At 60.7% G+C, this 26,835-nt stretch overlaps 1 protein-coding gene across 1 annotated transcript; it reads right to left on the bottom strand.

Moving 5' to 3' along the window:
* Positions 1-247: 247 nt before the first annotated feature.
* Litaf (lipopolysaccharide induced TNF factor) lies at positions 248-26,835 on the bottom strand. The gene is given in 6 exon segments (XM_077105974.1): positions 248-1,901; positions 5,316-5,472; positions 8,294-8,434; positions 8,437-8,517; positions 10,216-10,287; positions 26,809-26,835. Coding segments are annotated over 5 exon segments (555 nt in total). The 5' UTR covers positions 10,283-10,287; positions 26,809-26,835; the 3' UTR covers positions 248-1,792.

Here is a 26,835-nt window from a genome sequence, read left to right as displayed (position 1 = left end):
CAGGGCTGAGTGCGGACGGCTCTCCGTGAGCATTTCATCAAACCCAGAGCCGTGGCCGGCTGCCATCGCGAGGCCTGCGGGCTCCCAGGCTCCCGTGGCCACCGTCCAGCCTGACGCGCTGGCACCCGGCCCCCACCGCCATCCTGCCGGCGCGGGACATTCAGCCAGTCCCAAGTGTGACCCCAAGTCCCTTCTGCCGTCAGAGGGCACACGAGGGCTCCCTGCGGCAGCCCAGGAGACCCACAGGCACTTTTCCTTCCCAGAGGGACCCGTGACAGCTCACGGAACCAACCGGAAACTTTATTTAAAGCCGAGGACACCAGAAGCAACGTGTGGGGCCAGTGCTCACTGAGAACAGCGTCGCGCTTCCTGCTCAGGACTTCACACACAGAGCCATGGTCACGCTGACTGCCCACGAGGCAGATGTCCCTTCAGGCCTTGGTCTGCCCTACGTGTCAGTCACAGGAGGGGACCCGGGGCCTGAGAAACGACCCAGCTCTGCCTCAAGCTCCGGGATGACACAGAGGCCCACTCTGACCTGCTGCTCAAACCACATCCCCGACGTGAGAAACGATGTCCACATCCCGGGCCCGAGGTCTCAGCGCGGCAGCACCGGGCCTGTGCGACGTGGCCTTCCTGCACGTCGGCCACACCACGGGGAACCCCAAAGGGGGCCCGAACCACAGGAAGCCCGTGTAGACAGTGGATCAGATGACCCCCTTCTTTGTCTGTTTATCAGAAAAAGGTGGTTCGCGCCCTGGTCCTGGCACTCGGAGGTGAGGCAGGACGGTGAGCCCAGCAGTGGCCAGCCTGGGCAACCCAGGGACACGCTGTCTCAGAAACAGAACCAGGAGCACCCCTCTGGAATCACGCCCATCACATAGTTACAGAAAACGGTTCTGTAAACCCCCTTCAGGACCAGGTTCAACCAGGCGCCGTGGCGCACACCTGCATCCCAGCGGCTGGGAGGCTGGGACAGGAGGATCATGAGCTCAAAGCCAGCCTCAGCAAAAGTGAGGCGCTAAGCAACTCAGTGGGACCCGTCTCTAAATAAAATAGAAAGTAGGGCTGGGGGTGGGTCTCAGTGGCCAGGGCCCCTGGGTTCAACCAAAGGTCAGGTTCAAGTGTGGGAAGTCCAGGGAGGAGGAAGACCATCTCCACAATCGAATCACTCCACGGGGACCCCCCAGGACGTGTGGCAGGATCTGCACCAGACACGGCAGGACAGGAAGGCCTCGCCTTTCTTTTATTTTGCATTTGGGGCCTCGCGGTGTGCCTGGCGGGCGTCAACGGCCTTTCCTTGCACTTAACAAAAGAAAAAAAATCAAGGGATTGAAGTGAGTTGATGGTAAAGGAGTCTGCGGTCACGGAACCTAAGCCCATGAAGTCGTAAGGCAAGATCCTGTCCACGAGGAGGGGGCCGCTGGGCACAGGGCACGGAGCGGGCGGGACAGTCCCTCAGGTAAGGCAGGCGGGGCTGCGGAGTCGGAGCCACCACCAGAAAGGCCACTGAGGCAGGAGGAGGAGCCAGCCGGTGGCAGATCACCAAGGGATGGCGGGCGGCCAGCGGTCACAGCCATTCGGGACACCTGGGGTCGCGGGCTCCCTGGGGTGGACACCGTCTTTGCCTGTCCTGGGTGGACTCCAAGCAGCAGTTTATGGGGTCTGGACTTTTGTGACGTTTTCCCCCCAAAAGAAGAATCAAAGGTGGACTCTGCGGAGAGGAGGCCCGGCGGCCTCTCCCAGGGAGGCCTCCTGCGGCACAGCGCACACCCTCCAGGGTGCCCAAGTCCTACAAGCGCTTGTAGGTGCCCAGGAGGGCTTTGCAGTTGGGACAGTAGTGGTCCACGTCCTGCAGGGCGTCCACGCAGAAGGGGATGAAGCAGCAGCCGGCCACGCACCTGGGGAGACAAAAGGAGCCACGTGTCAGCAGCCGCAGCAGGTGGGGTGGTGCCCGGCGTCCTGACACCTGGGAACCTGGGGGCACTCAGAAAGGGCATTTGAAATGGGGTCACCCTCAAACCCAGTGACGGGCCTCCTCGGAAGAGGAAAGGCTAAACAGCACGGTGGCACTCCTGTAAGCCCAGACTGGGAGGCTGAGGCAGGAGGATCACAAGTTCAAGGCCAGCCTCAGCAATTCAGCAAAGAAAGGCCAAGACACAGAGGCCCGACCCCAACAGCGGAGGCCGAGCCTGGAGAGCAGCAGCCACAGCCACGAGCGCCTGGGCCACCAGAAACGGGGGGTGGCGAGGGCCGCTCTTCCCAGGAGGGGCTGGAGGCAGCGTGCCCTGCTGCCATCTCGACTCTGGGCTTTTGGCCTCCGGGATCCTGAGAGAGTAGTTTAAGGGTCTGTGGGGTCAGGAGACCCTACATCAAGCCACACCACGCCTCCCCGGGCCGATTTCCAAATCTGGGAGCATTCAGCCTCTTCCAGAATCTCAGATGGGAGGCCGTGATCTGTGTTTGTTTTGTAAAAAGCACCCAGTAGGTGTTGGGGACTTTTGTTTGTTCATGGCACTAGGGCTCGAGCCCCGGGGTGCTCTGCGCTGAGCCACATCCAGCCCTCTCTATTTTATTTTGAGGCAGTGTCTTGCTAAGTTACTGAGGCTAGCCTCAAACTTGTGATCCTCCGGCCTCAGCCTCCCCAGTCGCTGGGACTACAGGCCTGCACGGTGACACCCAGTGACTCAACTCGGCTCTGAAGCAAGAAAACTGCGGAAGGGAATCTCCGAACAAGTGAGGTTGGCTGCCTTCAGACAGACGTGGGCCCGTTTCCAGGCCCAGGTCCCATCCATCTCTTCACACAGCAACCAAACCAAGATCCCAACACCACCTCGAAGCCAGGTGACCCCAGGTGACCACGTCCGCACACACAGCAGGACTCCTGCAGCCTTGGAACCAACCCGGTCACTGCCAATCACGAAAGACAAACACTGTGATTCTGCTGCGGTGGTCAACGCGGTGGTCACATTTAGAGGCAGAGGATAGAAAGGCAGTTGCCAAGTCACCAAAAATGAGATAAAATCCAACCCTTGGCAGGAAGGCAGAGCCGGGTTCTAGAAACATTCCAGGAGGAAACTGTCTTGTGAAAGACACTTCCTCTTTCCTCCCTGCCTCAGAGTACAAAGTTCAAATCCAGGCAGCTTGGAGGTTACCTACCACACATCTCAAGGCAAGCTTACAGATGGGGAAAGCCAGCACAGAGAGGCACAGTCACCTGCCCACTGTCACACAGCTGGTGTGAGGGGGTCTGGCCCTACTCTGCCACATTTAAGAAGAAAACAGAGGGAGGAACAGAAAGTCGGTGTCAATCCCGAAAGCGAGATCACAGAGGCTGACTTGCAATCTTCATTTCCATTCTGTCTTCCTGTTTGTTTGTTTACTTTAGGGTTTGGCTTTGTTTGTGTGGGGACTGGTATTGGGCTCAAGGGAGCCTCACCACCCTGAGCTACAGGGTCTCTACACTGTTCAGCCTCACTAAGTTGCTGAGGCTGGCCTTGACCTCCTGCCTCAGCCTCCAGTCACTGGGATCCCAGGCACCCAGCACCGTGCAGTGCCGGCAAACAAAGTTTCATTTTATATAAACACCCGGGTAATGGACTTTGTAGCATTTTCTGTCCAGGGAGGGAAGCCCACAGGCAATGGCGGGGGATGGGCAGGCGGGGGATCAGATGGCAAGGGTCAGGCTGGTCTCCCAGCAGGACATGACCTCAAGGAAGGGAGTAAGCTCTTGGGGCTGCGAGCCCCTCTTTGAAATAAGGAAGAGAAACACTGTCCCTTCCTGCCCTACTGTCACAAGCACACGGTGAGGACCTGGCAGTCGCCCAAGAGCAGAGGCTCCTGAGCGCAACTCCTGACCACTCTCCTTCAAGGGAAACCTCGGCGGTGGTTTCCCAAGCGCTCCCGTGGCCGGAAGAGGCCCGGAACCTGCTGGGTGGGGTTCACGTGTTCCCTCCGATCCCCCCCAAGAGCAGACCCTAGGATCTTCAGATATGACGCCCCCGGAGCAGGCGGAGTGCTCACTGATCCCCCGCGGAGGCAGCGGGAAGAGTGGCCAGGTGGTGGAGGGACAGAGTTCTGAGGGCACCAGACCTGGGCAGTGCAGAGACCCTTAGAGATTCTCAGAGTCAGCAAACCCACTACCAGGTGGGCCTGAAGTTCTAGAAGAATCAGAGACCCTAAGGGGTTCACCCTGCGCACACGTGAGCACTGCTGGTCCCTGCTGCAGGAGGGGTGGACCCTCAGGAGCTGCTCAGGAGCCCGTGGGCCCCTACTGCAGGAGGGGTGGACGCTCAGGAGCCCGTGGGTCCCTACTGCAGGAAGGGTGGACGCTCAGGAGCCCGTGGGTCCCTACTGCAGGAAGGGTGGACGCTCAAGAGCCCGTGGGTCCCTAGTGGGTCCCTACTGCAGGAGGGGTGGACGCTCAGGAGCCCGTGGGTCCCTACTGCAGGAAGGGTGGACGCTCAGGAGCCCGTGGGCCCCTCCTGCAGGGAGGAGTGGATACTCAGGAGCCCGTGGACGCTCAAGAGCCCGTGGGTCCCTACTGCAGGAGGGGTGGACGCTCAGGAGCCCGTGGGTCCCTACTGCAGGAGGGGTGGACGCTCAGGAGCCCATGGACGCTCAGGAGCCCGTGGGTCCCTAGTGGGTCCCTACTGCAGGAGGGGTGGACGCTCAGGAGCCCGTGGGTCCCTACTGCAGGAGGGGTGGACGCTCAGGAGCCCGTGGGTCCCTACTGCAGGAAGGGTGGACGCTCAGGAGCCCGTGGGCCCCTCCTGCAGGGAGGAGTGGATACTCAGGAGCCCGTGGACGCTCAAGAGCCCGTGGGTCCCTACTGCAGGAGGGGTGGACGCTCAGGAGCCCATGGACGCTCAGGAGCCCGTGGGTCCCTAGTGGGTCCCTACTGCAGGAGGGGTGGACGCTCAGGAGCCCGTGGGTCCCTCCTGCAGGAGGGGTGGACGCTCAGGAGCCCGTGGGTCCCTACTGCAGGAGGGGTGGACGCTCAGGAGCCCATGGACGCTCAGGAGCCCGTGGGTCCCTAGTGGGTCCCTCCTGCAGGAGGGGTGGACGCTCAGGAGCCCGTGGGTCCCTCCTGCAGGAGGGGCGGACACTCAGGTGCGGGGCTCCCTGCCGGCAGGGTCTGCACCCCCGGGCATCTGGGTGCAATGCAGCACGCGGGGCGGGGGTCCAGTGGGGACGGGTCAGGGATGCGCCCCGTTTCCCAGGGCGGGGTGGGTGCAGCCCAGGGGGGGAGCGATGGCCTATGGGGCCAGGCCCTGGGTCCACCCCAGCCCGGCCTGCCCGCGCGCAGGACTCACCCCAGCAGGCACAGGCTCCCGCAGGACAGCCAGGTGAGGGCGCCCGCGTTGTAGGACAGCTGGGTCACGATCATCTTGCTGCACGACGGGCAGCACATCTGGACCGGACGGTCGAAGAAGGTCACGGGCTGCTGCACGTAGACGGTCTGCACGGCAACTGGTGGGGAGGAGGCAGACACCTTGGCTGGGCTCCAGGGCCAGGCGGCGGGAGGCAGCTGGCCACGCCCCGGAGACAGGACACAGGTGGCCACGCCCCAGAGACAGGACACAGGTGGCCACGCCCAGAGCCACGCCCTCACACCTGGCCCGCCCTGAGGCTGGGGGTCTGTCCACTTGCAATCGGATCAGCTAAACGTGGTCAGTCCACGCGGTGGACATCAGCTTCAAAAAAGGAGACCCCCCTCATTCGCTGGCCACAACATGGATGACCTCCAGGACACTGGGCAGGGTGGCACGAGCCAGCCACGAAAAAATGTCGTGATTCTACTTATAGGAGGTCCCAGGGCAGTGAAATACAGACGTGGCAGGCCGTTGCCAGGGCCCATCCAGCAGGACGATAGATGTTAGTGTCCAGGGGGCATTTTGTTTGGGGAGATGACCAGCCTGGACACGGGTGGTCAAGATGGCCGCAGACTCTGTACCTGAGGCCACAGAGCTGCCTTCTGAAGGTCAAGGATTGAGTCATGGAGATTTCACGGTAAAGGGGGAGACAGGGCAGTGGCCACGCCTGCAATCCCAGAGGCCAGAGGCCGAGGCTCAAGACACCTGAGCACTCATCCAGGCCCTAAGCAACCTGTGGACCTGCCTCAAAGTAGAACTGAGAAGGGCTGGGAGGGGCTCGGTGGGGGCACCGCTCCAATCCCAGGTACCACCAAAACGGCAAGGAGGCTGGTGGAGGAGGTGGGCAGCCGGTGGGCCTTTATCCTCCAGCCACCCGTCCACAGAGTCCCACTGAGAACGGCGGGATCCCGGCCCAGGTCCGCCCGATGCAGCGCCCAGGGGCACCCACTGACAGGCGAGCGCCATGACGGGGATTCGTTAGAGCAGGGACCATGCACCCAGCTCTGGGGGAGGGCTGCAGCCCGGTCAGGAGGAGAGCGCGTGAGGTGACGTAAGGGACCCCACGCACACGCACGTGGCCATCACAAGAGCCCACTTTCTGGTCAAGTGACTTCTTCTTCTCCTTTTTATACCCTTAGGAGGCCACGGGTGAGCTGCTCTGGGGCTGGAGGACTGCCCAGAGAGCACTGGACAGAGCGAGGCCTCCTCCTCCGATTGAGGCGGAGCCCTGCCACGGCCTGCTCTACAGCTGAGGACGTTCAGTGACCTGGGCAGGCTGACCCCTCCCCTCCCTGGATCAGACCTGGGCAGGCTGACCCCCCGCTCCCTGGATCAGACCTGGCGCGGGAAGCCCTGCAGGGCAGTGGCACCACTTGCACAGAGGGGCCAGGAGGGTGCTGCCCACCCGCCTCTCCTGGGCCACCTCAGCCTTGCTCCCTTCCCACGCCCTGGCCTAGGGGACGCCCTGCCCTAGGGGACGCCCTGCCCTAGGGGACGCCCTGCCCTAGGGGACGCCCTGCCCTAGGGGACGCCCTGCCCTAGGGGACGCCCTGGCCTAGGGGACGCCCTGGCCTAGGGGACGCCCTGCCCTAGGGGACGCCCTGCCCTAGGGGACGCCCTGCCCTAGGGGACGCCCTGCCCTAGGGGACGCCCTGCCCTAGGGGACGCCCTGGCCTAGGGGACGCCCTGGCCTAGGGGACGCCCTGGCCTAGGGGACGCCCTGCCCTAGGGGACGCCCTGCCCTAGGGGACGCCCTGCCCTAGGGGACGCCCTGCCCTAGGGGACGCCCTGGTCTAGGGGACGCCCTGGCCTAGGGGACGCCCTGGCCTAGGGGACGCCCTGGTCTAGGGGATGCCGTGCCCTAGGGGACGCCCTGGTCTAGGGGACGCCCTGGCCTAGGGGACGCCCTGGTCTAGGGGACGCCCTGCCCTAGGGGACGCCCTGCCCTAGGGGACGCCCTGCCCTAGGGGACGCCCTGGTCTAGGGGACGCCCTGCCCTAGGGGACGCCCTGCCCTAGGGGACGCCCTGCCCTAGGGGACGCCCTGGCCTAGGGGACGCCCTGGTCTAGGGGACGCCCTGGTCTAGGGGATGCCGTGCCCTAGGGGACGCCCTGGCCTAGGGGACGCCCTGGCCTAGGGGACGCCCTGGCCTAGGGGACGCCCTGGCCTAGGGGACGCCCTGGCCTAGGGGACGCCCTGGCCTAGGGGACGCCCTGGCCTAGGGGACGCCCTGCCCTAGGGGACGCCCTGCCCTAGGGGACGCCCTGCCCTAGGGGACGCCCTGCCCTAGGGGACGCCCTGCCCTAGGGGACGCCCTGCCCTAGGGGACGCCCTGCCCTAGGGGACGCCCTGGCCTAGGGGACGCCCTGCCCTAGGGGACGCCCTGGTCTAGGGGACGCCCTGGTCTAGGGGACGCCCTGCCCTAGGGGACGCCCTGCCCTAGGGGACGCCCTGGCCTAGGGGACAGGGGCTCTCAAGCCCCAGCAGGAAGAGTGGGTCCTTAACCACAAACTCCCGTTCCCAAATCCCCCTGGGGTGGCTGGTGCGGGGGCAGGTCGGAGGCAGGTGGTGCCTGGGCGCGATCCCGACCGCGTTTCATCCTGGAGAGCTCTCGGGCCTGGGGAGGCTGAGGCCCCACTACCATGTAGAGAGGGAGGGCTGGGCCAGGGCTCAGAGGCAGAGCGCCGACTGGCACGGGGCACCACAGAAATAAAATGAAGGCATCGTGCCCACCTACAACTAAAACATAAACATAGAAAGAGAAACAGGGCTGCGCACCCCGGGTTCCATCCCGATTCAAAACCCCACGTGACCTCTCGCGACGGGGACGGAGTCGCCTGCCCAGCACTGCACTCTGACCCTCCTGATCCCAGGCCACAGGCCGGGTGGAGAGCTAGGGACAGCAGGGGGCAACGTACTTGCGTTGGCGTTGGGGACAGGCACGGGCTGGGTGTAATACGAAGGCGGACTCATGCCCTTCCCATCTGGGCCGGCCACCAGCCCCGTGGTCGGCCCAGGCACGGGTGCAGGAGGCGTTGGGTAGTAGCCATTAACAGCCACGTCTCTTCGTAGGACGGGGGTGCGGTGGGTGCCGAGGAGGGCCCTGGGGCTGCCTGGTAAGGTCCTGGAACCGACATCTTATCTGAAACACAAACAGGAGACACCAGGTGAGAAGTTCAAGGGCCGTCCCCATGCTGTGAAGAAGGACGCGTCCAGCCTTGTCCAAGAGCAGGGAGCAAAGTCAGCATGAGAGCCTCGGTGGCCGTGACCACAGACCACCCCCATGAGAGGCTGCCGTCCACACCTGGCACCAGGGACTGACCCGGGGCACGCCCCACTGAGCCAGTCCCCAGCCTACTTTCATTTTACTTAGAGACAGGGTCTCACTGAGCTGCTTAGCGCCTCACTTTTTGCTGAGGCTGGCTCTGAACTCGGATCCTCCTGCCTCAGCCTCCTGGGCCTCTGGGATGACAGGTCTGCTCCACCACGCCTGGCCGTTTCTTCTTATTTATTTTTTGTAGTGGACACAATGACTTTATTCTACTTATTTTACGTGGTGCTGAGGAAGGACCCGGGCCTGCACATCGAGGCTCTGCCTCTGAGCCCCAGCCCCAGCCCCCATTTCTTCTTTTAACCCCGCGGTTCCCACTAATTCTTTCAAGTCTTCCAAACACCAGCCGCAGACTCTCCAGGTAAGAGTGCCGAGTAGAAGCCCATGTCCCAAGTGCACAGTGCCCAGGAGACAGGGACCCGTGGGCGCGCTGACACCTGGGGAGGGAGACAGTCTGCGGGAGGTGGAAGGGAGTCCCGGGGCGTCACAGGTTTGCTGGTGCAGATTCAGGCTGTGCCAGGCGATGCGTGCCCTGTTTGCCCTGTTCTGCACGTAGTTTCTGAAAAAGCCAACACGCCCGGGCCAGGTCCACTCAGGAGAGCCAACACGCCCGGGCCAGGTCCACTCAGGAGAGCCAACACGCCCGGGCCAGGTCCACTCAGGAGAGCCAGCACGCCCGGGCCAGGTCCACTCGGGAGAGCGAGCCCCGGGCAGCTGTGAGGGCAAAACGGCCTCCCACCCCTGGCAGAGCGCTGCGGCCTAGAATGACACCCTGCGCCAGGGTGTGCTGCTGCCTGACGCTGGCGCTGGGCAGCCAGGGGGCAGCTGGAGGGGACAGTGCTGGCCTTTGTGTGGCTGTTTCCCCAGCTGGGTAAGGCCCAGGCTGCTGTGTTAGGAGAGCCATTCAAACACGTCTCAGGAGAGACGGGAGCGGAGGGCGGGCGCCTGGGCGCGGGGCAAGCCTGCGCCTCCCCCCAGTCTCAGGAAGCCCAGGGGGAGGGGGGAATCCTGGAGGAGCCTCCTGCTCCCGGACCTGCATCATCTCCGGCTGTGCTGGCTGGTGCAGTGGCAGCCACAAGGTGTGTACGTGTGCCCGAGATGCGGCCAGTGCATCTGAGTTTGCGCGATTTAAATTTAAAAACTGGGCTGGGGATGTGGCTCAAGTGGTAGGGCGCTCGCCTAGTATGCGTGAGGCCCGGGTTCGATCCTCAGCACCACATAAACAAAGATGTTGTGTCCGCCAAAAACTAAAAAAAAAAACAAATATTAAAAAAAAGTCTCTCTCTTTAAAATAAATAAAATAAATAAATAAAATTAAAAACTGGGGCTGTGGGTGTAGCTCCGTGGAACAGGATCAACCTAACGGAACCCGCTACCAAAAGCCCAAGGCAGCAGCTCCACCCTTGGAATGCCCCTCCCCTAAGTCGGACAACCTGGGTGCGCCAGCTGGTTCTCAACAGGGGGTCTGGGGAGCTGGGGCTGGGCTGGCGCTCAGGGGTAAGCGCTCACCTCGCGGGTGTGGGCACGGTTCGATCCTCAGCACCGCCCATAAATAAATAAGACACAGTGTCTTCATCTTCACTAAACAAATGTTGAGAAGTAAACATTAAATCAGTGAACTCCCGAGTCCAGGCCAAAAGCTCCATCTTGACGTGGTGCCAACGTAGGCCACACCTGGCTCCGAACGCGGCAGGAACAAGTTGGTGTCGAGGACCCAGTGAGTTGGGCAGCTAAGGCGGGAGGATCGCAAGTTCAAGGTCAGCCTGGGCGGCTCACTGAGACCCAGTCCCCAAAGGAAAGGCCAAAGGGCTGGATGTGGCTGGGCGGTCCAGCGCCCCTGTTCCACCCCCAGTACCGGACGATGCTGATGATGTATGCTGGACCCTAGAGCAGATCCACGGAGGTCTGTGAACCTACTGTCAACTTCACCCGTCCCCGGTGCCTCTTCACAAAGCGGCTGTTAAACACGTGGCGTCACCGTCGTTTCTGTTCACAAGAGTGCTAAGAGCCACGGGAGCCATGGAGGTCACGGGGGGACGCAGCCTGGGAGGCAGATGGCCAGTCTGTGAGAGAAGCAGGGTGGCCCCCAGGCCCGGGCATAGAGGGGGCGGCGGGCATCGGGTCCGCAGAGGAAGACGAGCAGAGGGCAGAGGGGGACTTCCACAAGACCATGGGGGGGGCGGGGGGGGGGCGGGGCTGTTAGGGGGGCTGTGCGCAGCCACAACCCGGAGCACAGCCGCCCAGCCCCTGAGCCATGTCCTGGAGGGCGCAGCTCCCGGTGGCCCCAGTACCACACGCCCAGCGACGGCCTCACTCAAGTTCCCAGCCCAGGAGCAGGTCAGCGGCCACCTCCCCAGCGCACAGAGCCGTGCAGGATGTGCGTCCCTTCCTGTCACAGGAAGGCAGGCCCACACCAGCCCACGCGATTGACGAGGACTGAGTCATGTACAAAATGACAAGGGCAGATAAGGCCAGCGTGTGCCTAAAATATCACTGTGGGCTGCGGCTGCAGGAGGGGACAGGGTCCCTGCGTCTGCACAGCCTGGACGGCGGGTCAAACTGCCCAGTGACTCAACAGGCTCCCAGCTGCGCAGGCCGCCAGGAGGAGGGGACCCGGCCCCACAGTGTGACACCCAGGTGTGGGTGTGGGCTTCCCCAGGCGCAAAGGCAGGGTGAAGGTGGACGGCAGTCGGCTTCCTGCCCTGAGAGCACCCCCACCCCGCTGGCCGGGAGCTGCGTCCGTCCCAGCCTCTCTCTGGATCTCCAGGATCGCAGCCCTTCCCAGCTCAGCTTTGGCACCAGGTGCATTTACAATTCTGGAAAAACAAGGCCACAGCCAGAGCTGTGACAACACCCACCCACAGGCACTGGTTAAAAGCTTTCTAAATGGATTCCACAGCCTTCCTCCCCCAGGCCCCCAGGCCCGAAGCTAGGAAAGGCTGTCCTGTCCCGGCCACCACCGTGGTTTTAATTTGGCTTCCCCCAGGGGATGGGAGGCCACCCACTCACCCTCTCCCAGCCCCAGAAGGATCTGCTCAAGCCCTTGGCCAGCGTCCCAGGCTCCCGTGGTCTCCACCCAAAGCCCTGAGGCCCAGGTTCAGCCCAGCCCAGGCCCAGGGCCCTGCACAGCTGGGCCTAATGGCTGCCCCTTTTCAGGACAGACTGGAGAAGGCCTGGGGCCGAAACAGCACAGCCACAGCCCTGCCACACCATGCAGCCGTGCCCCGGGGCTCCCTTTGGTGGCCCAGCGGGAGGGCGGTCGCCCCACGGATCAAGCAGGGCAGTCCCGGTGGAGTCCAGGTGGCCATAGTCAGGGAGCCTCGTGGGGGATAAAGGACAAGGGTCTCCTCCGCCCGTCCCAGTTGTTTGCCTTTGTCATCAGGACCCTGAGGTGGCCCTCCACTGTCCACCTGAAGAACAGACTCCGCGCCCAGCCTCCCCGCCCAGCCTCCCCACCCCTCCCCAAAGTCGGAGAGAACATAAAAAGGGTAAGAGAGTCTGTCTTCCCCGTTTCTGCGACTCTTTTATTAGCCATTTCCAAATTTGGAGAGAGACATTCCAGATCTATTTTTTCGATATGGGAAACTGGACCAGAGGGACCCCAAGCCGTGGCCCGGGGCATGTGACCTGGGCAGCTGCCTAGCCGGGGCCTGCGCTGGTGGGACTTTCTCAGCCCAGGGCCACATTTCCAAGATGCCTTGGACCCAGAGGTCGGGGACCTCCGCTGCGGAAGAGGAGGCCCTGGTGACCCGCAGAGCTGGACTCTGACCTGCCCGCCGGCCAGGCCGCACTTTCTCATCTGCAGATGCGGAGCTTGGAATGCTGAGGACCCTCCAGGCAGACCTTCCACATTCCAGGCCTGGACCATCTGCTCAAGGAAGGGCCCTGTCATGGGTGGTGACGGGCTCGTCCCAGGCCCTGGGGGACATCTGGGGGCGAGTGGCTCCCGGAACCTGGTCCCAGCAGCGTCCTCAGCCTGTGTGCCAGCTGCCCCACCCCAGGGAGAAAATCAAATTCCATTTACATTTGATTGATTAATCTAGATATAACTTGATTTCTGCCCAACAAGAGAAATGAGAGACCTAGAAATAAGACTTCGCAGGGGAGCTCAGTTTGGGCGGGCCACTCGCCACTGTCACCGTCACCGTCAAGACTCTGTCCTCGTCGCCCACTGTCCAGACACCCCTGCCCTCCCTGGATCCCCGCCGGGCACCTCTCTCCTGGATTCTCCCTGACCTTTCTTGGCCGACACCCTGGTGTCCCCTACGTCTGGACCTTCTTCTCCGGGCACCTCCAGTCTTTCCATGACAGCCTCAGGAGTGTACAGGGAGCAGCAGGGACAGTCCCCTCTGCTGTCCTGGGGCCAACCACAGCTGGGGCTGCTCTGTCCACGTCCACTCTGTCGCTGGGTCACGCCTTGGTGTCACCACCAGGAGCCCATCCTGCAGGCCATGTCCTGGGCACCACCCGGGAAGAGGTGAGGCAAGCTGGGTGGCACCCTGCGGCCACCTCACCAGGCACCTGTCTGACTCCGAGTCCTGGCCTGGGCAAATCTCCTAGGACACCCACCTTTCTCTACCTCCCTGGATCCTCAAACGCACTCAAAAGAGACGTGAAGGGCTCCTACCCTTTAGGGGCCTGTCGTCCCCAGGTAAGTCACCGAGACAGGCCTCACCGTGATCGCCTCCACTGACAAGTGACAGAGCTGGGGCTCAGGGCGGCGGAGCTTCTGGTCCAGTGTCACGCGGAACGTGAGGAGGCTGGAGCTGGTACCCACACCCAGTCACCAGAGCACCTCCCGGGCGGGGGTCCGCCACAGTGGGCAGCCCAGCACGAAAGCCCCCCAGGTCAGACTCCAGAGGGAGACAGAAGTGAGCGAAGCCCCCTTCATGTCCAAGGCCTCCGCGCTCACCGCCTCCCAACACGCAGGCTTTCACGCACCCCGGACAGAGGGACTAAAAAGACCTCCCAGACGGTCACTGGGTCAACCAGGGGTGGACATTCACCAAGTTCTTCCTGCTCAGGTTGGAGAGAGGCCAAAGCTGTACACCTGGGGCCCAGTCCTGGGGCTGGGACATTCTCTGTGTCCCCCGCCCCCACAAGCAGCCCAGCCAAGGGTGCTGGGATGGAACCAGGGCTTTGTGCATGTAGGCGAGCCCTGGCCCACTGACCTGCACCCGGCCCAGTCCAGCCCCTTGTTAGTTTCTTTATTTACTTATTTATGGTTCTGGGGACTCTACCACTGAGCCACATCCCTCTCCCTTTTATTTTGATATAGGGCCTCACTAGGTGGCCAAGGCTGGCCTCAAACGCGCCCCAGGCTCCTGGATGGCCGGGATCACAGGTGTGTGCACCACTCGGGGCCCGTCTCAGGGCCCCTGAGCCCACCCCAGCCCTACTGTGTACTTTATTTACAGACAGGGTCTCACTGAGTGGCTCGCTCCTCCCTTCTGAGGTTGGCTCTGAACTGAAGATCCTCCTGCTTCAGCCCCCAGAGCGGCTGGATCAAGGCGTGCACCACCGAGCCTGCTCAGCTCGTTACACTGCTCTGCGGAGACAAGAGGCAGATGCCCTCAGAATCCTGGGGAGAAGTCACGCCATTGGGCCCAGCAATCCTCGGAACCCTGGACTGAGACGGATGCGCCCATCCCAAAAACTCAGGACATAGAAACAGACTCCATGAGAGGACCCTTCCAGACAGATGAGACACAATGCAGCCTCCGCAGGCGCAGCGGCGCACACCTGCGATCCTCGTGGTTCAGAGGCTGAGGCAGGAGGATCGCAAGTTCAGAGCCAGCCTCAGATATTTAGTGAGGCCCTCTGCAACTCTGCAAGACCCTGTCTCCAAATAAAGTGTAAACGGGGCTGGGGTGTGGCTCAGAGGTGAGGGGCCTGGGTTCAATCCCTGGTACCCCACAAAGAAATCCAGCCTGGGACTGGGGACAGAGTGGTGAGCCCAGGCCCTGAATTCAATCTCCGGTATTGGGGGGCAGTATTGGGGGACGGGGGACAACACGCAGGTCTAAACAGCCCAGGGTCCTCTGGAATAGCCGGGGGAGAGTTACTTCAGGTGTCCACTGCAGGCCCCTCTGTGCCCACAGTAGTGGTTCCTTCCAAGTCTGAGGAACCGAATCTGGATGTCACCTCGGTCCCTGTTCTGCCTGAAACCCCCGATTGAAGGGAACAGACCTGGGTTCCGGGAAGCCCGGAGATGGGCGGCCTGCCAGGTCCTCGCTGGTCACTCAGGCTCCAAGCCATCTCTGGGAAGAACCTCGGAGTCCCGAGGTGCAAGAGGGCACCAGCAGGGCTTCCCAGCGCGGGCCCATCTCCACCTGTGCAGAGAGCCCAGGACCCCGACCCACAGAGGAAGCGCATCAGCTGCGGACGAGGCAGGGGGACAGGGGGAGCGAAACCTCTGGATCCAGACCGAGGTGGGGGCCACACGGTGTCACCTGTGCCCCGATCGGTTGGTTCAAAGTGGCTCATTTCGTGTTATGCTGAATTTCACCTCAATTAAATAAAGGAGCAAGGTGCTGTGCTGACGTCCCTAGCCCCCAGTCCAAGCGGCCTCGACGGGCCTGCGCCCTGGCCACCAGCCTGAGTTCCACCCACCGGGCCCCCAAGGCCACATGCCTGCGCCTTCCCTTCAGGGTGGTGGTGTCCCGGTTTTGGGGGTCCTCGGTGCCCACTTCATCTCTCACTCGTCTCCCCTGCACGCTGCACCTGCACCATGGCTCAGATGTCCCCAGACGCCCCCCGCACGCTCTGTCCTCCTCACCCAGTGTCCGCCTCCCTCCTGGCTCAGGCCAAGACCCTCTCCCTCTCCCCAGGCTGACTCCAGAGCCTGACCCAGAACCTGAGGAAACGTTTTCAAGGGAAGACGTTTCAGCTACGAGAAGCTCAGAGAGGGCCTCGGCCCAGCCAAGGGCAACGTCGGAGGGTCCACAGGCCAAAGGCCAGTGTGGCAACTGGCTCCAGGAGGAGATGGCTACTTGAGCTGAGTGCAGTGGCTCACACCTGTGACCTCACACCTGTCATTTCACAACTGTGACCTCACACCTGTCATCTCACACCTGTGACCTCACGCCTGTGACCTCACACCTGTCATTTCACGACTGTGACCTCACACCTGGGATCTCAGTGGTGCGGAGGCTGAGGCAGGAGGACTGCGAGTTCAAGGACAGCCTCCGTAATTCAACAAGGCCCTAAGCGACCTGGCAGGGCTGGGGATGTGGCTGAGAGGTTGAGCGTCCTGTGCTGAAAAGACAGAAAGCTTTGTCTGGAAGGCCCCTCTCGGCCGGACTCTGGGGCTGTGAGGCTGCGCAGCAGGCCCGATGGGCTGTCCAGACGTGGGGGACGTGGGGGACGTGGGGGACATGGGGGACGAGATGAAATCAGGAAGGAAGCAAGCCCCGGTCTCCAAGCATCAAGACGGGCTCTTGTCTCTGGCTTTGCCAACATCCATTCCCAGCTTCGGGTCCATGAAAAAGAGAAGAGCGCGGCCACTCCCTGCCCCAGCAGGGGCCAGGGCCAACACTCCTGGAGCAAGGGCAGGTCATCCAGCAAGAGGCGCAGAACAGACCTGCGGAGTCAAAGGCCAGGGAGACCAGCAGCCACCCTGGCTCACGCTCAGATTCCATGAGGCCATGAGGCGTGACCACAGGGGGTGACCCACTGCTAATGTCCCAGGGGGACAGCCCGCAGCCTGTCTGCTCGGGGTCTCGCTGGCCTCTCTGTGTGGCTCCCTGGTGGACAGGGAGGCAGTTCAAGGAGCCTCGGCCCTTTCCTTCCCACCCCACCTGATGGCATGGCCGGAGGGAAGGGGGTAAAGGCCGGAGGCTCCCCGCGGAGCCCGGACGGAACCGGCAGAACCCGGAGGCCGCGAGTGGGGGACAGCTCCCTGGGGCCCAAGACTCCCCAACAGGAGGGTGTCCAGACACGCCTGCCGAGTGTCCCCCCATTTGTAAGGCAGGGAGGCCGTCCATCTCTTAGGGGGCCGTGTGCAGGGGGTGGGCTGAGGCCTGGCAGCTGCACCCCCAAGGGCTGTTCAGGGATGGGAAGGTGAGGGGCCGCGGGGGGTGAAAGGGGCCAAGGGAAAGCTGAGAGGTCGCCTGAGGCAGCCCGTGCTGGACAGCGGAAGCCCTGGGCCGCGCCTCTGCTCGGAGCCAGCTGCCCCTCCAGGCTGTGCCAAGGGGGAGACGCGGCACCCTCCTCTGGGCCTGGGCTTCGTGATCTGGGAGATGGCAACGGGGGCTGCAGAGGGCCGTGTGCAGACACGGGACGGGGGGCTGGAGAGCGCGGCCTAGCTGCTCTTAGGAGCGGCGGGGGACCCAGGCGAGACCCCACAGATCCAACAACACGCCTCGCTGGCCCACCCCCACAGCTGCCCAGGTGGACTTTCAGGTCATCTAACTCCCTGCCGTCTGGTGGCAGGGCCGGGTGGCAGTGTGATCCCAGCTACTCCAGAGGCTGAGGCCCAGGACTGAGTTCAAGGTCAGCCTCAGCAACTGAGCAGGACCTTAGCTCCCTTGTAGAGTGTCCCTGGGTTCAATCCCAGTACCAAAGACAAAAAAGAAAGACAGACTCAGGTTACGCAGAACTTTCTGTACGAATTTTAATCTATAACTTTCCTATAAATTCAAAACTATTATGAAATTAAAGATTTAAAAAAACACAACCAACCTCGTGATGTATATATATATATATATTTTGATACTAGGATTGAACCCAGGGGTGCTCGACCACTGAGCCACATCCCCAGCCCTTTTTTTTTTTAATACCTATTTTTTTGATTATAGGTGGACATGATGTCTTTATTTTATTTCTATGTGGTGCTGAGGATCGAACCCAGTGCCCCACACACTGCTAGGCGAGCGCTCTACCTCTGAGCCCCAGTCCCCCAGCCTTTTTTTAAAATGTCTTATTTACAGACAGGGTCTCACTGAGTTGCTCAGTGGCTGAGGCTGGCTTTGAACTCGCCATCCTCCTGCCTCAGACAGGTGTCGCCGTGCCCAGCTCGCGATCCCATTTTTCATCCGTTCCTGTGGAAAAACCCCACGTCTGCAGCTGGGGGTGCAGATGGAGCACACAGCCCCCCCCAGGGCTAGTGGGAGGTGTCACGAGTCCCCTGGCCCCAGAGCTCCCCCTCCAGCAATCTGCACCGAAGGTGACCCAGGTGACCCAGGCCGGGGGCAGTGACACAGGGCCTGACACAGTGCTGAGCGCTGGGCGAGGCTGCTGATAACAGAAGACTGGAGGCCACTGTCCTTCAGCAGGGCTGGCCAGTCAGCTGACCCCGCCAACTAGGAAGAGCCGAGCAGGAAGGGCTGCTCCAGGCAGAGGCGGTCCCTCCGTCCCCTGGAAACTCAGAACAGTGTCGGGGACACCCACCCTGTGTGCCCTGCACGGCTCTATAGGACAGGTGTGCAACACCCCGAGACACAGGAGATGGCGCCGGGCCTGCAGGGCGAGGAGGACCAAGGACACCCACTCCCAGGCAGCACCCCTCTCGGCCCTCCCCCGCCCTCCCTCTTGACCCTTCCTGGCCCTGGTGAAAGTGATGTCACCACAGCCCTTCGTCCCATGACTGTGTCTTACGTGCCTACCCAGCACCTGTCCTGGGTACCTCCCTGTTTGCAGAGTGATTAAAGCTTCTAATTACAGCTGGCCTTCCGGGTCCTAACTGGGTTCCACTTCCGCAGAGCCAACCAACCGAGAATTGAAAATATTTGGGAAGAAAAAAAAAATCGGTACTCAGTGGGTTCAGGCTTTTTTGGTCAATTATTCCCAAAACAATGCAGCATAAAGCTATTGACCTCGATTTTGCATTGATCACCTATTATAATCACCTTCATTATTATCGACCTAGAGCTGATTTAGGGCAGACAGGAGGTGTGTGTAGGTTTTATATAAACACTTTGCCATTTTACTTAGTTATTTTCTCCAGGGGTGCCCTAACACTCACCACATCCCCAGTCCTTCTTTACGTTTATTTAGAGACAGGGTCTCACTGAGTTACTTAGGACCTTGGTAAATTGCTGAGGCTGGCTTTGAACCTGCGATCCTCCTGCCTCAGCCTCCAGAGCCCCTATTTCTTTTTACTTTTCATTTTGAGACAGGGTCTCACTAAGCTGCCCAGGCTGCCCTTGAACTTGCCACCCTCCTGCCCCAGCCTCCAGAGTAGCTGGGATTCCAGGCCACGCCATTTTATATAAGGGACTTGAGCGCCAATGGCCTTGGGTGCCTGAGGGTCCTGGAACCCACCCCCTGGGGATACGGGGACCGCTCTATCTGCTAGGAGCGCGTTCTACCATTCCCACTACAGGCAGCACCCCAGATCTGCACTGCAGCACCCTGTTTATCACACAAAGCTCTTTTTCTCCTGCTTTGTGTCACCGTCCATTTTCACCTCCGGGGCCACCAGGGATGTGGGAGCCCGTGTGGGGAGCAGTGAGCCAACAGGAAGGCATGGAAAGGCCACCAAGGAGAAATGGGTCAGCAGTAAGAGCGCTGGAGGCCCAGGGCAGAGGGAGGGGGAGCCCCAGGGCAGAAGCCCAGAGGCGGCACACCGTCCTCTGGGGCCAGAAGCCCTGGGAGACCCCGAGAGGATTCCAGTCTGATCCAAACCAGCAGCTGAAGAGCCCCTTGAAACCCCCCCCCAAAACAGCACTCGCTCCTGCCCAGAAGGGGAGCTCAGAGCCTGAAAATAAGCCTCCAAGCCCAGAGTACCCAGAGAAACCACCCACAGCAAAGCCACCAGCAGCTGGGCAGGTGGACACACACCAAGGCTGGCCCCAGCTGGGCGCCCAGTCCCACCGCCTGCCAGACCACGGGCCCTGCAGACACTGCCCCAGCCTCTGACCCTCTGAGAGCAGCCCACATTTCTCTCTGGAGACAGACAGAGACAGACAGAGAGATGGAGGGAGACACAGGGAGGGAGGAGGAGGAAGAGCAGCCGGCTCGGCGTTTGGTGGTCTGCCCACCCCTGGCTCCTCAGCATCCAGCCAGGGGCCAGGGGCCGTCCCACCCCAACCTGCTCTACAAAGCCTCCGAGGACTTGGACCCCAACAGAACCAAGGGTAGAGGTTCCATGGACAGTGTGAGCCACAGCGTTGGGCTCGGAAGAGATCGGGCCTCTCTGACCGCCTCCTGCCGGCTGCGCCCTGGAACCCGGGGACAGGCTCTCTGCCTGGAGTCTCCAGAAACACTCAGAGTCCCGGGACCCCTTCCCAGGAAGCTCATCATCCAGGAGATGTCATCACGGGAAGTGGACCAAAGGTCACGGGCTGTCACCTGCTCTTCAGGCCCACTAGCTCCCCAAAATCGCTCCCCCTAAGCTGCCACTGCCCCTGCCCGAGGTGGCACAAGTTTCTGGGTTTCCGAGGGCTGCTGGGACCCTCCGGTGCTCACCCTAACCTCAGACTGTTCCCTGGGCTCTGCCTGATGCTGGAGGAGCAACCCTGGACCCCGTCCTGCCTCCTGCGAGGGAGGTCAGCAGGCCAGGGAGTCTGCGTCCAGCAGGAACATCTGCTGACTTCCACACTGGGCCGTCCGCTGGGGCAGCTTTGAAAACGATGGAAAAGAGCTGTGCCCTCAGCAAGTAAGGACCTGCGAGACCGCGAGGGGGCAGGAGGACCGGAGGGGGCAGGAGGGACGGGAGGGGGCAGGAGGACTGGGAGGGGGCAGGAGGACCGGGAGGGGGCAGGAGGGACGGGAGGGAGGGGGCAGGAGGGACGGGAGGGGGCAGGAGGACTGGGAGGGGGCAGGAGGACCGGGAGGGGGCAGGAGGGACGGGAGGGAGGGGGCAGGAGGGACGGGAGGGGGCAGGAGGGACGGGAGGGAGGGGGCAGGAGGGCTGGGAGGGGCAGGCCCGCCCACCCGGTTCTGATTGCTTCCTGCTCCTGCTCCTGCAGGGCAGCGGGCTTCCCTTCCCGACCACGACCCCCCACCCCTGGGATGGGCCACACTCGGGCGTGTCGCAGCTGGACCCGGGCCTGGGGAAGTCCTGCACTCGGAAGTCCTGCACTCGGGACAGAGCGGGCTCCAGGTGCCCCGGGACGTCCACACCCCACGTGCCCAGGGCTATAGGGGTTGAGGGCGAGCTCAGGGGACGCGTGCTGAGCAGGCACAAGGCCCTGGGTTCAAGGCCCAGCACCAGAAAAAGAAAGGACAGTGTCCGCAGGGCGCAGTGGCCGGTCTCCCAGCAGCTCTGCAGGCAGGAGGATCAGGAGTTCAAAGCCAGCCTCGGCAACTCAAAGAGAACTTGTCTCTAAGTGAAATTTTAAAAAGGGGGGGCTGAGGCTGGGGCTGAGTGGTTACGTGCCCCTGGGTTCAATCCCCAGTACAAGAAAAAGTGTCTATTTTTTAATAGAGGGGAAAACAACCCTTCCTCAAGACCGACTCTGAATCATCCGTGTGGCTAGCCCTCACCAGGGAACCGGGTCCCTCACCAGGCTCTCGCCTCCCTCGGGAGACCAGGCTGGACTAGTGGCTCTGACAAGAAAATCACCTGTGAAAAGGGGCAGGAGGGGTCCTACGATGGAGAAACTGGCCAAGGCCACCTCGCCCTGGTAAGGAAGGCACTCTGCACATCACTACCCTGTCCCCCTCACCTCTGTGGTCTTCATCCCCAGCACTCACCCAGTGTGACCAGGAGAAGACAGCGGGCACAGTGGTGCACCTGGCTCAGGAGGCCAAGTCACTACCCAAATTTGAGGGACATCCCTCATCAATACTCCCCAACTGTCATGGTCATGAAAAACAGAGGGAACAGAAACAGTCAGGCCTCAGAAACTGGGAGACGGAATAACCAAGGCCCTGCGGTTCCCGACAGGACTCTGGCTCAGAAAAACAGAAGTGAGCACTGGGAAGTGCGTGGGGCAGGAGGCCCTCTCTGTATGCACTGCACAGAGGGGAAACTATTCCGGCCAGCGTTAAAACTTTGTTGCTGGGGGCTGGGGATGCGTGGGGCCCGGGTTCCATCCTCAGCACCACATACAAACAAAGATGTTGTGTCGGCCGAAAACTAAAAAGTAAATAAACATTTTAACAAAAAAGGCTTGTTGCCGGGCGTGGCAGTGTACACCTGTGATCACAGCACACAGGAGGCTAAGGCAGGAGGACTGCAAGCTGGAGGACAGCCTCAGCAACTGAGCGAGGCTGGGGATGCGGCTGAGTGATACAGCAGCCCTGGGTTGAATCTCCAGTGCCCAATAAATAAGCAGAACTTCGACTACCTCCAGGGTCACACTTCTAAATTCTGGGAACAATAAGGTGAACTGGAAGAGACTGCTCTCACCCCAAAGCATTCAAGCTCAATTAAAAATAAAAAACTCAAAGATTGTGTGTGTGTGTGGTGCTGGGGACTGAACCCAGGCCTTGTGCACGCGAGGCAAGCTCTCCACCATCTGAGCTCTGTCCCCTGCCCTCGGTATTTTTAAAAGTCTACTTTGGTTAATTGCCAAAGATCAAGTGGGGGAGGAAGGGAAGGATTCTGACTTTTGTAATTGAGGAAGTAAAAAAAAAAAAAAAAAAGAAAACTCAGAATTTCAGCAAAAGGACAGGGTTTCCAAGGACCCCCAAAGCCAGGGAGGTCACCCATTTCCGCTCCCCCACAAACTCCAGTCAGAACCCCCACAAAGTCGCTGTGGCCACAAGTGGGTGGTGAATGCTGCTATAAATACAGCCCTGCTCCTTCTCGATTTAGGTATCAGATCAACACACAAAAAGGCCAAGGCCTTCGGGGAATAAAGCAGCTTTTTAACCACCAACTTAATCCTCTGAGATCAATTCTTCCAGAAAGAAAAAGAATGATTCAATTCCACTGGGCCCTGCTGCCCCCAGCCCCAGAAAAGAAGCCGCAGGCAGAGTCCATGAATATGCAGATGACAGGGTGACCCAGGAGAGGGGGGCCCTGGGCAAAAGGAGGACACCCCCAGGCCAGCGGTCAGCTCAGAAAACAGCCTCGGTCGTAAACAGCCGGGGAGGCCACCAAGGTCTGGTCTTTCAGGATCTTTCAGGGAGAAGCAAGTTCTTCACAACAATGTGAGCAGATGGATCCCGGCTAGGATGACCCTGGGCCTCTCCATGTTGTGCAGAGTGAAATCAAACAGGGTTTAAAATTCTCCAACCCAGGGCCGCTGGCTGGTGATCTTGAAAACACACAGATTTCTGCAATGGCATTCAACCCGCGTCTGGTTCCAGGGACGTCCAGGGAGTGAAAGACACTGACCCTGGAGGAGAAGGAGGAAGGGCCGACACAAAGGGGACATGGGGCTTCCTGTCTTCTCTGGGGAAGGGAGAAGGAAACTGCTTATCTGACCCTAAACAGACTCAATTCAGTATCGATGGTAAAAACATGGACCTCACAGTGAGACCCTTCAGAGAATTCCGAATTCAGTGCCTTTCTGCAGGGCCTTATGTTCCCCAAGATAAAGTCACCACAAGCTTAAAGCCAGGCTCAAGCGTGGCCGAACTACAAATCACCCTGATTTGTGGAATGGAAACCGTGCCACCGAGCTGCCCCTACAATCAGAGTGGGCCGCTTCCCTCTGGATTCCTGGTGAAACCACATCCCCCCTCTGCACGTAAATAATGGCTTCTGATGAAACATGAGTCAGCCTGCAGCGGTACGGACCCTACACACCCTGGTGACAGTTCCATGGAAAACAAGCACAGAGACAAAAGGCAGAAGCCACCCAATAGGGGAGCGCTGCACGTGCTGAGAGCAGGCTTGAGTTTCTTCTGTACCTTCCACACTTTGGGAAAGAGTTTTGGATTGTTCCCACCAGGGCTTGAGCCTGCCAGAGTCATCTTCTACCACTGAGCTACTTCCCCGGCCTTTCCCAGCGTGGCCCAGGGGCCGTGAACTTGCCCACCTCCTGCCTCAGCCTCCTGAGTTTAAATGTGATTTTGTTTTTTTTTAATATTGGTACAGAAAGCCCAGGGCCTGAAATGGTGGCACATGCCTGTGATTCCCGGGTCTCAGGAGGCTGGAACAGGAGGATGGCCAGTTTAAGGCCAGCCTAGGCCACTTAGGAAGGCCCTGTCTCAAAATAAAAAGGGCTGAGGGTGCAGCTCAGTGGTAGAGCACCCCTGGGTTTAATCTGCACTACCACCAAAAAAAACAAACTAGGAATGCTCTTGATCCTGCTGGGTTCAACGCTGGTCAACATGAAGCTCTCTACCCCAGAACACTCTCAATTCTAAGGCTCCTGGAGACAAATAGCTTGAATTCTCATCATTATTTTCCCTGAAGCCTCAGGCTCTGGATCCTAATGAATGAACCCCCCCCCCCAGGGACCGTGAGCAGAGAACTGTCCCCACCCAGACACTATCTCTAGCACCCCTCCCCTTCTGCCTCCCTTAAACCTGCTGGGCCACAGAAGGCGTGGCCCACAGACAGGCTGTGGACTTTGGCCTGAAGGACAGGGGAGGGGCCTGCAGCACAGTCTCTCCCCTCCAGGCCCAGTGTCCAGTCCTCCTTTCGCAGCTCCCCCCACACCAGGCGGGTCCCCAAGGTGGGTCAGGGAAACCAGACCCCTCCCCCAAAGCCAGCCACCTACGACCTAGGACGCCACTCTCACCTTCCCAACCTGCAAAGAGCTGGCCAGAGAGGAACCCCCCCTCCCCTGTCTGCCAAGAGATGCTAGGACCCCTGTCCAGTCATGTTCCTGCGAACCTGTCCATCTCTCCTCCAATATAAGCACAAAAACGGACAGTCATCCCTGGGTCTTTGGTTCTGGACTTCAGAAGCCTCCTGTCACATAGAGTTTTGATCCATGAATCTGTGATGCTTTTTCTAACTTGTCTTCTGTCCCCTTAGGATGGGGAGGCCGAAGCCCAAAGCAATTAGACAGAATTCTTCTACTGAAGGGACCTGCAGCCAAGGGTCATCTTCATTAGCTCCAAAGATGCTGTGGCCCCTGCCCAGTGTCACTCAATGCCAGCTCAAACAATAAAATGAAATTATGACGACCCAGCAAAGTGCCACTTGACCTCAAAGAACCATTCTGCAGCAAGTAAATACCAACGGGTGCCGCCAAGGAGCTCCGAAACATCAAAGACCCAAACGGGCTCCAAAGCAGGGCTAAGGACATCTGTCTACCTGAGACCACCTGGCTCCTGGGTACCTTCGTGGCAGTCATAGCGAAGCCAAACACAGGACAAGTCACAGTGCCAGGATTCTCCGGCTCCTCTTAGGGACCCCTTTCTCTGCACCCTCACTGGGGCTTGGGGGAAACTCTTCTCCAGGGAGAATCTGAAGTCCCCGAGAAGCAGCAGCCCAATTTCAAAGAAGCATTACTCATTCCTCGGGCAGCAAGGAGGATTGGATTATCGGCAGCAGAGCAAGCACTGTCCATCTTGAAAATTAATTTAGCCTGGAATGGCTCCTAGCTCCCTCCTCTGTGAGGGTTCCCCTTTTACTGTCCTTGACCCTGGGCTGGTGGGCAGCTCCTCTGCAGCTTTGCTGAGACTCTTCTGCTTGTTTGAACCAAGTGCACACAGGTTCAGACCTACTAGGAAGAAACCTCCCTCCTCTCCCTCCTCTCCCGAGGCACAAGGGCATCCTGGAGCCCTGGATCTTCAGTGCGCTCCTACCTTCCACCCCTGGCCTGAGCCTTCAGGACCAGGAACCTCCCAGGAGCACTGGGCACGGAGCACTTTTTACTTCCCCATGGCCAGCTCAGGAAAGCCACAAGAGGAAGAACGAAGGGAAATGTGTTTGCCAACAACAGGGAATTACTTCAATCTAGTGTCTTAGAGACTTAAGAAATTGATCCTACATCTTAGGTCAATCACTGAGTCACTTAATCCACGAAAACATTACAACAAGGACACTTTTCAAATGTGAATGAAAGCATCCATTATGGATGCCTTCAAGTAACAGGAAGGAGAAAGATGGGCCTCTCCCCAGGTGAACTACAATAAATGTTTCTTAGAGACTTGGGTCCACATTTAGGTGACAGGCCAAGGGGTGGCACTCCGTGACAGGTAAGGCAATCAGATGCCCTCTGGATCCTGATCCAACCTGATAAAACCAAACGCTGGAGTCATTCCACACACCACCTTGGGTGCAGGCACTGGGTTGGTCCTGTTTTTGAAATGCCACTCTGAGAAGGCTGGGCGAGGGTGGAGGGCTGGCGAGGGTGGAGGGCAGGGGAGGTGGAGGGCAGGGGAGGTGCCGGGCTGGCATTCATGCAAATCATGATTTTACTGAAAAGGACCCAACCTGGGTTTCAGGAAGCCTTGACCAGCTCCACCTCCCCACCAAGGGGAAGGATGTACCCCCCTGTGGGAAGCTTCCAGAAAGTGGATTTCCCAACGACGACAGCTTGATCCAACAGTCAATGACATCAGCTCCATTATCCGGAAAAATGAGGAAGCCAGAGGACCAGCAAAGGTCCAACGGCCTGACCCCTGAACATGGCCCTTCCACGTCCCCATGGCCTCCTCCCTGACCCTGAGGAGCTGCGAGTAGCACACACACTACACAGCTCCACGCTGACCCGGACACCAGAGGGGAGGACACTGGTAACTGACAACCTGTGCCCCTCCGGTCCCACCAGCATCTACCCCTGGGCGGTGGGCGGCGCTGGGCGCGTTCAGATGGCCCCCGGCGCTCACCAAGTGCCCACCGCCCCGCCAGGAGGGGTCCGCGGGACACGGCCCTGGGCGCGGAGGCCGGCCGGTGCAGAAGCCCGGGCGTGGAGACTCGCGGGTCCCTCCTGGCTCTTCTCTCCGAAGCCCCGGGAGACGGTGCGGGAGCCCAGCTCCGAGTCCGCGCCCCGACGGCCGGTCGCGCCCTTTCCCGAAAAGCCCCGGGGCTTCCTCTCGGAGAGGGGCACGGGGCAGGCAGGGCGCGCTCCGGGCCGCAGGGCCCCAGCCCCACTCGGACACCACGGACCGCGGCGGGGGCGCCGGACCCCGCGCGGCCGACCCCCGCGTCCCCCACCGGCTCGATCCCACACCCGCCCCGCGACCCTCGGGCAGCCGGCCACCGACGGCGCCGCGCCCCGGGGCTCCTGGCAGGTGCGGCCGCCGCGGGGACCCCGCTCCCGCCCGCTGCCCCCGCGCCCGGCTCCCCGCCCGCGCCGCACTCACCGCCAGCGCCGCCGAGCAGCCGGGAGG

The sequence above is a fragment of the Callospermophilus lateralis genome, chromosome 19 (genome assembly GCF_048772815.1).
Source record: "Callospermophilus lateralis isolate mCalLat2 chromosome 19, mCalLat2.hap1, whole genome shotgun sequence".
NCBI lineage: Eukaryota > Metazoa > Chordata > Mammalia > Rodentia > Sciuridae > Callospermophilus > Callospermophilus lateralis.
Note: the sequence above shows the minus strand (reverse complement) of the source record. Positions and strands in the feature narration are given on the sequence as shown.